General features: G+C 41.2%; 1 protein-coding gene across 1 annotated transcript; it reads right to left on the minus strand.

Moving 5' to 3' along the window:
* Positions 1-11,680: 11,680 nt before the first annotated feature.
* Positions 11,681-14,091, minus strand: lrrtm4l2 (leucine rich repeat transmembrane neuronal 4 like 2). Its single transcript, XM_041788355.1, has 2 exons — positions 13,977-14,091; positions 11,681-13,555 (listed from the first exon to the last, which is right to left on the minus strand). The coding sequence occupies exons 1-2, from the start codon at positions 14,029-14,031 to the stop codon at positions 11,934-11,936; spliced, it is 1,677 nt and encodes a 558-aa protein (XP_041644289.1). The 5' UTR covers positions 14,032-14,091; the 3' UTR covers positions 11,681-11,933.
* Positions 14,092-14,378: the final 287 nt, after the last annotated feature.

Consider the following 14,378-nt stretch of genomic DNA (forward strand, 5'->3'; position numbering starts at 1 on the left):
GAAGTCATTATTTTAACTAACAGGCTCACAGGGACTACATGGGCTTTTAAATTCACAGGCCAACAGATGTGAAGCTGCTTGTTAGCAAAGACAGGAAGGAAGAAAGAAGGAGAGGAGGAGAAGGAAGGGTGGAAAGAAGCAAAAAAGGAAGAAAGGACTTAGGAGAGAGGAGGGGTAAGGAGGGAAAGGAGCAAAGGAGGCAGGCAAGGTGAGGAAGGGAGGAGAGAAAGGTTGAGAGGAGGTGGGAACAAGGACAAAAGGAAAGAAAGTAGAGGAAGAGAAGGCAAAGAAGGGAAGAAAAAGGAAGAAAGGTGGAAAGGAAATGAGGAAGTAGGAAAGAAAAGAAGAAGGGAAAAGGGGAGAAAAGAGAAAGGAAGTGTGAAAGACAGGCAGAAAGGAGGGAGAGAGGGAAGGAAGGAGTAAAGAAAGCAAGCAAGGTGAGGAAGGGAGGAAAGAAAGGAGAGGTCAAGAGGAGGCAGAAACAAGAAAAAAGTCAAAGAAAGGAGCTGGGGAGGAATGGAGGAAGGAAAAAAGAAGGAAGGAAGGAAGGCAGGGGAGAGATGTGAGGAGGAGGCAAAGAAGGGAGGAAAAGGGAATGGAGGAAATAGGGTGGGAAGAAAGGAAGAAAAAAGGAAGAAAGGAGTTAGGATGAAGGAAGGTAGTAAAGAAAGAAGAGGGCAAGAGGAGGCAGAAACAAGGAAGAAATCAAAGAAAGGAGCTGGGGAGGAGTGGAGGAAGGAAGAAAAGAAGGAAGGAGGGAAGGAAGGAAGGAAGGAAGGAAGGGGAGGGATGGAGGAGGCAAAGTAGAGAGGAAAGGGGAAGGAAGGAAATAATTCAGTAAGAAAGAAAAGAAAGGAAGACAAAAGGAAGAAAGAAGTTAGGATGGAGGAAGGGAGGGAGTGATTGAGGAGGGGTAATAAGGGAAAGGAACAAGGAAGACGAGGTAAAGAAGGAAAGAAAAAATGAAGAAAACATGAAGGTAGAAATGAGGGAGGGAGAGATAAGGAAGGAAAGGAGAGAAGAAGGCAAGCAAGGTGAGGAAAGAAAGAAAGAAAGAAAGAAAGAAAGAAAGAAAGAAAGAAGATATCAAGAGGAGGAGGGAACAAGGAAGAAAGGAATGAGAGAAGTGATGGAAGAAGGGAGAAAGGAACAAAGGAGGAGAAGGCAAAGAAGGGAGGAAAAAGGAAGAAATGTAGGTATGAAAAAGTTAGTAGGAAGAGAGAGAGGAAAGGGGAGAAAAAAGGGAGGAAGTAAGATGGCAAGTAAGGTGAGGAAGAAAGGAAGGAAAGGAGAGGTTCCAATGAAGGGGAACCATTGGCAGCAAGGAACAGGGAAGGAAGGAAAGAAGAAAAGAAGCTTGGAAGGAGTAAGGAAGAGGAGAAGTAAGGAAGGAAGGAAAGGAGGGAGAGAGGTTGACTGGAGGAGAAAAAGAAAGGAAGGAAAAATGAAAAAACAAAGGTGGAAAGGACTAAAGGAAAGGAGGAAGGGATGTGTAAGGAAAGGAATAAGGATGGAGAAAGGACTAAAGGAAAGGAGGAAGGGATGTGTAAGGAAAGAAATAAAGGTGGGGAAGGTGAGGAAGAAAAGATGAAAGGACTAAAGGAAAGGAGGGAGGGATGTAAAAGGAAAGGAATAAGGATGGGAAAGGTGAGGAAGGAAGGACAGGTGAAAAGAAGGAAGGAAGGAAGGGCAAAAGGAAGGAAGGAAGGAAGGAAGGGCAAAAGGAAGGAAGGAAGGGCGATAGGAAGGAAGGATGAAAGGAAGATAAGGAGGACAGACAAAAGTAAAAAACAAAAAGAAGGAAGAAGAGAAGCATGGGAGGCAAGGAGAAGAATAGAATAAAGAGGGGGAGTGGAAGGACATAGGGAGGAAGATATTAAAAACATGAATAATAAGGAACGAAGGAAGGAAAAGAGAGGAGGGAAGGAGTGGAGAAAAAGAAGAGGGAAATAAAGGGGAAAGAAAAAGGAAGAATCTGTAAGGAAAGAGTGAATTTCTTCTGCTGGTGACCTGGTTTGATCAATTTTTAAAGCTCTTGACTCTGTCATCCATGAAGACATCCCTGCTGTGGACAAAAGGCTGAAAGTTTCATTGTAAGTTCAATAATAGAAGAGTCATGGTAAGAAGATGTGTGGAATTAAATTAGCTAATATGTGAATTACATGCCATTAAATGTCTCTCTGTAGCATAATCAGATAAAAGATCCAGACCACCATCAAGCCTGTATGCTACTGAAGCTACGGATAAAGGCTGATTAGCATAGTTCAGCTTAGCTTAGCATACTATGTTTAAAAAATGGGCGAGGAAGGCCATCTATGCTATGTTAAATAAGAAAACGGAGCCATGAGCAATTCTAAAGCTTTCTAATTACAAAGTCATAATTGAAGGTTTTAATCTGAACAAAAAACCTGAGCTGAAAGTCCTGCAGTGTTTTGGTCACTCTCAGGTTGCCAGGCAACCAACAAGGACACCAAAAACTTATTATCCCTGCTGCAAAACACTCCAGGACATCATCCCCCTGTAAACTGCTGCTCAGTTTATACCACACTGTCTGTGTCTGGGTAGAGCTAGAAGATAGATTTTCCCCTGGTTCACAGTCTTTATGCTAAGCTAAGCTAGCAGCTTCATTCTGTAGATGTATATTTAGTGAGGAGACATTTAAATGTTACTGTACAGAAGCCAAGTGAGGACACACACTATATGGACAAAAGTATTTGGCTGCAACTGTTAATTATTGAATTCAGGTGTTTAAATCAGACCTATTACCACAGGTGTATAAAATCAAGCTCCTAGAGCCATGCAGTCTCCATTTACAAACATTTGTGATCCTAAGTGCGTCGTTCTGAAGAGCTCAGTGACTTTAAGTATGGTACTGTGATAGATGCCACCTTTGCAATAAGATGGTTTGTGAAATTTCATTCCTGTTTGATTTTACACAGTCAACTCTTATTAGAAAGGGGAAGCATTTAGGAACAACAGCTACCCAGCCATGAAGACGAGGACCATGTAAAATCATAGTGGGGTCAACAGCTGCTAGGGTTCATGGTGCATAAAGGTCACCAATGCTCTGCTGATTCCATAGCTGAAGAGGTCTGAACTTCTTCTGGAGTTAACGTAAGCACAAAAACAGTGCAGCAGGAGACACTGGACTGTGGAGCAGTATAAGCCTGTTCTGTGGAGTGCAAAATCACGCTTCTGTGTTTGGAAGTCAGATGGGTGAGTCTGAGTTTGGCGATGCCAGGATAACATTTCCTGCCTGACTGCACTGTCCCAACTGTAAAGTTTGGTGGAGGAGGGATAATGTTATGGGGCTCATTTTCAGGGTATGGCTTAGGCCCCTTATCTCTAATGAAGGACAATTGTAATGCTTCTATAGAAATTCTGGACAATGCTGTACTTCCAACTTTGTGGCAGCAGTTTGGGGAAGGCCTTTTTCTATTCCAACATGACTGTGCTCCAGTGCACAGAGTAAGGACTTTAAAGACATGGTTGGATGAGCTCACTGTGGAAAAACTTGAGTGGCCTGATCTTAACCGAGCACTTTTGGGATGGACTGGAAGGGATATCACAAGCCAGGCCTTCTTGTCCAACATCAATACCTGATCTCATGGATACTCTACAAAATGAAGGGGCGCAAATTCTCACAAAAACGCTCCGAAACTTTGCAGCAAGCCTTCCTAGAATAGTGGTGGCTGGGCAATCTCCATATTAAGGTACATGTATTTGAATACAATGTCTTTACAGTCCTTGCCATTGTAATGGCCAGGTGACCAAATACTTTTGACCATAAAGTGTATATTTGATTTTCACCAAGTAAATTATAGTTGGTTTCTTGAAATCTTGTCTTGTTAACCTTATCTTGGGATAACAATGACTTAATTTCCATCATTTTGTCCAGATTCCAATAAATCAACTCTCTGGTGGCCAAGATTGACCTGTGGTTGATCCAGAGTAAAGTAACATGTAGGGCTAACTGGGCAAGTGTGTTCAAACTATGGCCAGAGGTTCAATTTTGATTGGCCTGTAGCAAATTGTAGCTTTAAAATGAAACATAGATGACATTTGAACATGAAGCTTTTACTTGTCTGTAATGTACTTCATAGTTTCAGCCCATGATAGTGCTACCTCGCTAATTCTGTAAACAAACATCTTGACAAGAAGGATTTATTGATGGTTTTTTGTGACTACGTTGGGTCAACTCTTTACATGGTAAACAAATTGGCACCCAAAATAATAAGAATATCTTATTTTCTAACCACCTGATAGGTCAAAGCAGCAATTAGCAATACCAATAATATTCCAGGGGCGGAGCCAGTGGTAGCTAGGGCCAAACAGGGCCCCCTGTAATCTGATCAGTATCCCCACAAACCTGGAAATTATTGTCTGTTTGCCTTTTTAGCCATTAAATCAAGATTTTAGTTAAGGCAGGCCATGGAGTCAAGCTCTGCCCAGATCAGCTGATCCAACGTCAGCAATCATCAAATAACAGCTGATGTGCTCTATGCACGCTATTGGCCAGTCAGCCTGGCCACACTCTGCTGCAAACCCTCCTCCACCCCAGCTCCTCCTTGATTCTGTTTCCGACTTAATCGATGCCATAAACCTTGCTTTGCAGATATTAAAGTGGAGACAACACCCTTATATATTTCTGTATATGTATTTTCCTGTTAACGAGAGTTAGGTTGCAAGATAAATACGTTTGAGGTGCATTATCAGTCAAATCCTTTCATTAATTGTCCCTGGCTCTTGAATCCACAGCATGACCTTTGCAGACATCACAACACTGCACACGTGTTACGTTAGACAAGCTCCCCTGTGAGAGATGTAAATCAAAATTTCATGCCTGCCAGTAACAGTGAGCAGCTCACCCCTCTCAGAGAGTGTTTACAGGAGGCTCGCAGAAATCATTCTGCTTTTCTCCAGGTTTTCAGGCATGTTTTTTTTTTATTATTTATTCTTCTCTGGCCTTGCGGTACGCTGTGGTTTTCAGACACCTTGAAAAGACTCTTTTTTTTCCCCATATTTGCCAGTGGAGTGTGCTTATATTTGCGCATCATCGAACTAAGTCAATACTGTGCAGTCCCACAATTTTTCATCCAAACAAACCCCCTCAGTAATGATCCGCAGACCACAGCTCTGTAATCAACATTATTCTCTTAGCCCCACACACCGAAAGATTCTCAAAAACACGGCTTTTCATCAGTCACAATACGACAAATCAAACACTAATTACAATAACTGACAAAACTAGATCAACAAATCATTTGTTCTGCTCAAATTACATTTTTGTATGGTCTGGCAGATTTTCCCATTGGCCCTCAAAAGAAATTCATCATATATGCAAGAGCTGGAAACTAAATATATGGATATAAATTCTGTTGGCAGCCTGCCTCCCCTCCTGCCTGCAGGCTAAAGAAAGCCTGAGTCATGTTTAGAAAGTGAATTATAGGAGATCATAAATCCTTATCAGAACAACCTTTGCCCAGTGTGAAATTTTCAACATACTGCACGTGAGCATGTGTAGACATGCCTGATAAAAGGAGAGGGAATCAATCTATCAGTGTGCTTCACATCAAATCTGACTAACAGACAGCTGTAGTAAGCAGAAATGACTTTTTAGTTAAATATCCCACTGTGAAATACTCTTTTTGATATCTCCTGCATGCTAGTTCCAGCACTGAATAATCCTGCTTGGCTTAACACATGCATATATGTCCCCTGGCGCAGGTTAATTTTCTCTCCTCAGAGTGAGCCAGCCAAAAAGAGGGAAAAAAAGAGAGATGAGGCAGCGAGAGAAGGAAAGAGAGGGCTGGAAGATGGCAGACCATGGTGGGTGATATCTTCTTAATAGCATAACCGCCTTGACCCGTAACACACTGTCCCTTACCCGCCTGCCTCTATTCTGTCTTTCCTTTTTCACAGCACTAGAGCAATATTTCCGAACTGACAGACACTCCACGGTTACATAAAAGCAGGATTCTTAATCTCTTTTTGGTTTCAGGGACTGGAATGTGTTTTTGTCTCGTGGACAAGCAAAGAAAAAGCATCGCCTGCTCGGGCTCCATTTGCACTAAAAGCAAACCTGTTCACGAAAGGCTGGAAATATAAAAAGGCTCATTTCTGCACCGCCTCAGTTATGAGCCGAGGACTGAATTGGGGCCTAACGTTACTCAGAGTATGAGGTGCGTAACCCAGATAGAATCAATACTTTTGTCAATAATGTGGTGCCTGGAGAGGATTGAAAAGACGAAAGGCAGAAAACAAGAAGCATGATGGAAAATATGTCAGCTCCTCTCTTATGTAGCCACAAATTCAATGAAACGTTTAACACAAGGAGCCGAACACTTCAGAGGACAATGCACCTGCTGTCCATACTTTCACCACACACCATGTTTCATCAAACGACAGTGTTTCTTTTAATTGTACAGTCATTGTCACATAGAATGTCAAGTACCCATATTGTCTTTACACAAACAATGCATAATCGTAATGAAAGGAATAATAAATACAAAAGTTCATTATGAAAAGTAACAAGATTACTTCTGACACATCAAGGCCTTACAACACATTCTCATCCCAGGTCGTCAAATATTTACTCTTCATCGTCTTCTTGTATGTCTGCGTCTTATTCACTGACATTTAAATACTTATTTGCTGCATACTACTAACACATTAAGGACCTCTTCATCAATCTCCATTCATAGATTTCATTGTTTAATTACTGCTTTAAAGCTCCTGTCAGCAATTTTACAGTTGTGAATTCGGCGCCCCCCTGTGGACAAATGCATATCTCTAATCACTTTGCTCATTTTGACCTGTTCATATATGAGTGTTTTTTAAAACTCAGTCCGGCATCTAAACACTTTGTCTGACACCTACCCCCCGTCACTAGCTCATGTGTCAAGAATTACTGCAAAGATATAATCAGACTTGTGACTCAGTTTAATTTTTGCTTTTGTATGTAATTTAAAGACTTCTTTGTTAAATTTAGTCCATTTCATAGCCATTAAAATGCTCCTTATTGTTGCTCTAAGTCCAAAAATGAACAATTAAGCTGTCAAACATTGTAATGTATGGACTGATATCATTTGGCAATTTTTGTTTACCTCTCTTATTTATAACTAGTTCCTACGCTTCTTTATGGTTTTGCATTTTGCCTACTTGTGTTGTTGTCATGATTGTTGCTATTAGTCATTTTCTCACTATTTATTTTCCCCACATTTTATGGATTCTTGCTCTAGTTTGTATGTGTGGACCTCAGGGAGAGTAGTAAGGTTAGCTACCCTGATAGTGGCTAATGGGAACAATAGATAAATAAATAAACACCATGTCAAAAGGTTGGGTTAGGTTTAGACATTATAAGCCACATGGTGAAAGCTCCCCTGTGGAATTTTGTGTTGATTCTGGCGCCCCCCTCTGGACAAAGCAGTACGTCTGAATTACTTGGCTTAAAATTGCTTTCATCTGATATTCAATTAAACGCTCTGACACACTGGCACCTACCCTCAGGGATAAGAAACTCCTCATAGTATCTTTAAGTTGGAACATTGAAGCTTTGTCCAACATCCATTTTTTAAAACTAATTCATATTGGTCTTCTTGATTTTGTTTTCTGTCTGTGTTGTTGTCATGATTGTTGTTTGTTAGTATATATATTTTTTTAATTTTTTAATAATTTTATATTCTTCCCCCATTTAGTGGGCTTTTCCTCTGGTTTGCATGTGTCGACCCCAGGAAGAGTACTTTCTTAGCTACCTTGACAGCTGCCAATGGGAATAATGAGTAAATAAATAAACAACATAGAGACCATGTCAAAAGGTTGGTTGGGTTTAGGCATTATAAACCATGTCGTTAACCAGTTATAGTCCTTATAGTAGCCTTAACAGTTTTGCTTGGATTGATGTGACATGGCACTTCGCTCTTTACTTCCTGTATGTCTGACTAAAATGGTATTTCATGTTGTGATATTTTGCCTCTTAAATGTATCCGTCATGACTGATGTGATAGGCACTATTTCACTTTTATTTCTTTTTCTAAGTTTGTATTCTTAGTGAATACTTTGGTTTTCTTTCTGTTTTTCTTTCTCTGGTTTGCAGGGGGAATCACCAGGAGAGTAGTTAGCTAGCTACCATGGTAGCTGCTTAAATAAATAAATAAATAAATATATAATTACAAAATAAATAGATATAAATAAACAGTAAATGCATAAATAAATTAAATAAAACTAATGAATAAGTAAAAATAAAGTAACATTGTAAGAATAAATAAATGACACAGAGACCATGGCAAATGGTTCAGTCTAGGCATTTAAGGCCACCGGATTAAAGCTCCAGTGAGGAACTTTAAGAGTTAGTTCTGGCGCCCCCCTGTGGACAAAGTGGTACTTTCCACCCCTTTGCTTATGTTGTCCTGCACATACAGTGCTTAACAAATTTATTAGACCACCTGTCATATTTGTCTCAGAGACCATCCAGCATCATGAAGTGCTTTAATGCGGACTCTTTCATTTTCATTGAGCTCTCCACGTTTTACCATTTTGAACAGGAATGAGGAATTTCAAACTGAATTCACCCAAATTTGAGCCGGCTCACTGGGTTTCTCTGAGATGTCAGAAATTCATCAAGGATAACATTCAACCACTCAAACTCATTATTCTGCTCAGGAATGCAAGTAAATAACTATAATTTGACATATTAATCAAGAAATATTAATGTGCTTTACTCTTTTTTCAGTTTTTTTTTAAATCAGTAAATTTGAAAATTCATGGATAACAATATTATATTTTAGCATTTAAAATATCATTTGGGTTAAAGAGCTTCTATATATTGGTGTATTAACCATTGCAGAAACATAAAAAATGACTTTGGTAATTACCAATGCTGTTAATTTAGGGCAGCTGTGGCATAAACCTTACTTTGGGTGGTGGTCTAATATATTTGTTAAGCACTGTATATAAATTATGCTATGTCACAGTTACTCTCATCCTTCATTTCTTTAGTGGTCAATGGAATCTTTGGGATGGAAGAATAAAGGAAAAAAGTTTTAACAGCAGGCAGATAAAAAAATTCACCCTACCTGTGGCAGTGGATTTTAAAAACATTAGGTATTAAAAAACAGTATGAAGAAAATATCAGTCTTGTATCTGTTTGGTCCCTTTCATGGTTGTGGTATCAATTTAAGTTGGATTAATAAGCAGCTAAAAGCCAATCATAGTAGCTTTAAATACTGTAATTATACGCCCTAAGCTACTATTTTAAACTGGCTTGTTTTGGTCGTCTTTGTTTTTGTAATTTGCCTGTTATTCTTCATTACCAGTATTGTTGTTTAAATTATTATTTTCCATGTGGCAATGGTCTTTTTATTGATGCATTTTGCATGGATTTTAATGTCATGTTTGCATGTGTTGAGTAGTTTTAAAAATGTCTAAATAAATAAACAACAGAGGGTTTTATGTTATGGTTAGGTTTAGGCATTAGAAGCTAGATGGTGGTTTACTTGAGATCGAACATACATTTTTTGTGGCATGGATCTTTGAATTCCAGTCTGCTGTTAAACAGCTGAGTGTTGTTTTATAATCCAGTGGTTCTCAACCTTTTTTTAGCCCACGACCCCCAAAATAAAGGTGCCAGAGACCGGGGACTCGCTGTACCTGAAGGTGGTTGAACAGCCGTGCACAGTTGAGAATAATCATGTGGAGACAAGGCCGTCCATAAAGGAGGATAAAAGAGAGAGCTTTCTGGTATTCAGCCAAATGAAGGTCAATAAAACTATGGTCCATTGTAAAGTTAAGCTGTGATATCCAAGAAACAAATCTCTTTTTTAATCATTCCTGTTGTACAAAGCCTTCTTAAAAATGTAAATCCCTTTTGTAAGACAAAAAAAAAAGATTAAAATGGTTTAAAATTGCTAAAATGGGTAAATAATGGCAAAAATGGTGGAAAAGGTGGTAAAGTTGGATTTTAAAAGTAGTGTAAATAAATGGGTTAAAGTGTCAAAAATGGGCATAAATAGTGGTAAAGTTAAAATGTGGCTGAAATGGCTTTAAATTGGCAAAAATGGATGGAAATTTGTTAAAATGGGTTGAAAAATTAATATAAACTGGCAAAAAAAGGTTAACTGGGAAAGAAAAATAGGCAGATACTGGCAGAAATTGGTTAAACAAGCAAAAATGGGCAAATAAAAAAAAAGTGGTTAAAAGGGGCAACAGTAGCAATAATAGGTCAACAGAGGCAACATTAAGCTTAAGTGGCAAGAACTGACTTAGAAGTGGCAAAAACAAGCAGAAAATAAGTCATGGAGAGTTTAAACCTGACAAAAATAGGTCTTAAATGGTAATGTGTGTTAAATTGGTGGGGAAAATGATGAAAAGGGGTAAAAATTTGACAAAATTGGTGTAAAGTGGCAACAGTGTAATTTCAAAATTGTTCTTAGTTTTTGTCTCGTAGTATCTCGTGACCCTCATGGGGGTCCCGACCCCAAGGTTGGGAACCACTGGGCTAACCTATCGTTACACTTAGTGGCCTAAAATGGTCTTAATACCACATCAATCCATACGTTTAGGGGGTTTAGCTGAGCTAATGGCCCTGTCCTGTTTGCACTTCCCTTTGTCCCAGCATACAAGCAGTGGGGGAGAACCACTGTATTAATTGAGTTCTGCGATAGTAGGTGACCCCTTTCGGCTGGTTGGGACAGTTTTTCGGCTGCATTACATACAAAATTATTGACAAACTGGTAACAAAAGCATGCCAACCTCACATCTATTCATACTTCTGTCGTGTTTTCCTGCCATTCTTCTCTGTGTTTATGCTGTTCTTCTTCCAGGTCAAACCTGGAGTAGGACTGTGATGCATGCTCAGGACTCCAAGGCCAGAGCATTGATTGACTATTGAGGTGTATCCGTACAAACTCCCAACAGCATTATCTAAGCTGTACTAGTCTAACTCTGAAAATGGAGATAGCACAGATTCATCCAGCTTATCACAACATTTTTAACAATAAAAAAACCCACTCTGCAGTAAGGTTTTTTTGAAAATGTCTTGCAAACAGACACAGAAGGGTCTACATGGATTCACCTAACACCAAGGACCAGGACATAGAGGAGTATTTGACAACCTTGGAATGAAAACAGGCTGAGCCTTCACTGGACCCAGTAGATTTTTACAGCTTGAAAAATGATCCGTCCTGAGATGCGACTAGTAAGTATTTAACTTTGAACTTGTTTGGCTAGTACCACAATGAACCAAAATGCAACTTTAACATTGATTAGGGCAGATCTTTTAATAAGAAGATCTTGAGTTGGGTGAATGAAACCATGCAAAATATCTCTGGACTAATATTTCCTCTGGAGGTGAAAGCTTTATTAGCTGCACAGGTTGGCCAAACAGTTGAACTGGAGGAATTTGTGAGAATAAGGTGCATCACTGTAAATTTTCTCAATAATCTGGGAGATTACCAACCCCTCCAAGTAACACAGGCATACGCACAAACAGAAAACTCGAAGATGCACACACATCCTAGTTGCTTTACAAGCTACACGGTAAAAATCAAAACTAGCAGGTAAAAAGTGGCTTCATTGGTTTGTTTGTTCTATGGCAATGTAGTTAAACTCAGAATGAGGTCAGTCTCTCTGCAGAGCTGACTCGGACTGTAGCAGAGGTCCAGTGGTAACATTAGTTCAGACACAGCTAACCTGGCTGACCCTGCCGCTGTTCTCGTGTCAGTCAGGGTGATAATTAGCTCCAAAAATATCTCCCAGCTCCAGTCTTCTTCTCTGTGCACATAATTATATTGTACTATGCCTCCAAGTATTTCCCTCAGAGCTGCAGGATCTATCATCTCACATTAGAGATAAAAACCACTTAATCTTGTGGAAAAAAAACCATTTACCTCTGCTTAGCAAATGCAGATTTAGTCTCTTAAGGTGGAATGTGCAGCTCAGACTTCACACTCTATGGATCCTGATATGGTGCACGTGCACGGCCTCGTCTCGTTCACCAAAGAATCCATCGCCTCTGAGTTTGAGTGGTAGCTCAGATAGTACTCTTGCAGCTGAGAGTTAAGATCCTGCTCCTGCTTGCGGGCCTTTTTCCTGCGCTTATGGTTGACTGAGTGCTGCTGCAGCTGCCTCATGGTGTTGGGGTAGCGCCTCCATGACACATAAATAACCAGGAGGATCAATGACACTGACAGGAACAGCGCTACGCTGCCTGCAATAATTTTATGGAAAGCCATATGCTCGAACTGTAGCTCTGGGATAAACGACGTAGGGGGCTCAGGGGAGATGGGGGTAGTAGGGGTCATGGTTGTCGACTCTGTCGTCTTTCTGTCTGTCTCAATGGGACGGACGGATGAAGGAGTAAATCCCTCAACAGGTGAGTCGGTAAAATCCAGATCTGTGTAATCATACAGAGAGACGTCAGTGGTGATGTTGAAAACTTGGCTTGATGTGAGAACGAGAACAGCCGTAGTCGACAGAACGTTCGACATCTCCGAACAGGTCGAGTGATTCCTCACGACGTCCACGACGCGCTCGCCCTGCACCGACTTGGGGCTGCTGCAGATCATACTGATGTCTTTGGGATCTTTGAAGTTTCTCAGCCATCCCATGAGTGGGCAGATGCTCGGGCTGCAGTCCCAGGAGTTTCCTGCCAGACTGATGGTGGTGAGTGAGGTCCACGCTGCCACAGCTTCCACAGACACACTGCTGAGCTTGTTTGATTCGAGGTTAAGCGTTTGTAGGTTCGGCATACACTGAAAAACTGCCGGGTCCAACATTTGGATTTCATTCCCTGACAGATCCAGCTTCTGTAGTTTGTTCCAGGTCCAAGGCACGCCTTGACTGATAGTTCGTATGCGGTTCCACTGCAAATAAAGAGCCTGGAGGTTGGTAAGGCGTGGGAAAATGTAGAAATTAATCCTGGAAAATTGATTGTGCTCTAAATGTAGCTCCTTCAGCTTGAACAGGCCTAAAAAGGTTGTGCGAGTGAGGCTCCGCAGGCGATTGTAACCCAAATCCAAAAACTCCAAGCTGCGGCACTCCAGGAAGGTACGAAGGGCGATCTGTCTCAGGCCATTAGATCGGACGTGGAGGTTTTGTAGCTTGCGCAGACCATAAAAGTGTCCCGGCTGCAGAGCCTGCAGCTGGTTGTAGGATAAGTCCAGGTTGCGCAGGTTGGGTATGGCACTGAATGTGTTGTTGTGCAGATGAGAGATTTTATTTGAGCTGAGGATGAGTTCTTTGAGCCTGCGCACGCCCTGGAAGGCTAAAGCATCTATGGTGTGGAGAGAGTTGTGGTCCAGATATAACCAGATGAGCTGATTGAGATGAGCAAACTGGTACGGCAACAGGACCAGCAGGTTGTTATAGCGCAGAGACAGACCCTGGCATCCTGTGGAGATGTTTACTGGGATGTCTTGGAAGATGCCAGACTCACAATAAACAATCTTTCCTTCACAGCGGCAACTCGCAGGGCACATCCTCTCCCCCTTGCTGAGCAGCAGCAGAGCTGCCGCCTGCAGAAGAAGACACGATAACCTCCGGTCCAACATCACAGAACCTGTTGGGGGTAAAGTGGGGTAAAGGCAATCAAAAAGGATGACTTGGATACAGAAAAATGTGTGCTCAGAATGAAAGATAATGGTGGAAATGCATTCTTCAAACAGGAAATCATGTAGTGAGGAGCTGCTTGAGGTCTGACGTCTGAGGCTGAACAGATTTATAAAGAATTGGTTTGTTTGATGAGAGCTACTTTAAAGCTCTGATATGTGGTAAATCAGCAGCAGAGTGACAAGTGGAGAATCTGTGTTTAAATTCATGCATGAATAAGGAGGAAAATCTTCTTTATTGGCTGTCAGAAATTCAATTTCACAATTAATAAATCTTTCAGTAAAAACTGATCCAAGCTGTCGTCTCGGCTGAAGAGCAGCCAGGAGGAGGAGGAAGTGTGTCACTAAATTTTGAAGAACATAAAGACTTACCCATCGTTACTGAGGGAAGGGGTAATCCTCTGAAATAAACGGATAAAGAGCACATTAAAACTGCTCTCAGATGAGGAAATCGCAGTTCACGCAGCCTCTGAGTCGATCCGCAGACTGAGCATCACTTCAGTTTGCAATTAGAGGAGGGGGAATCAATTCAAAAGCAAGTTTCCCGCAGCGGTCCGGAGCCCCCTGATCTCCTGTCTGACGCTCCGGGATAAAAAAAGAGACGCCTCGTGCACACTTGGGCTGTAGTTGGAGCCGCGGCTGTACTTCAGCCTGCTGTGTGCGCAATAACCCATTTGAGCGCCAATAGAGCGATGCACAATCCCCCCTCTCCGTGCACTCTCTCTCTCTCCCTCTCTCTCCCTCTCTCTCTCTCTCTGAGACGTAGCGTAGGCG

The sequence above is a fragment of the Cheilinus undulatus genome, linkage group 5 (assembly GCF_018320785.1).
Source record: "Cheilinus undulatus linkage group 5, ASM1832078v1, whole genome shotgun sequence".
NCBI classification, from domain to species: domain Eukaryota; kingdom Metazoa; phylum Chordata; class Actinopteri; order Labriformes; family Labridae; genus Cheilinus; species Cheilinus undulatus.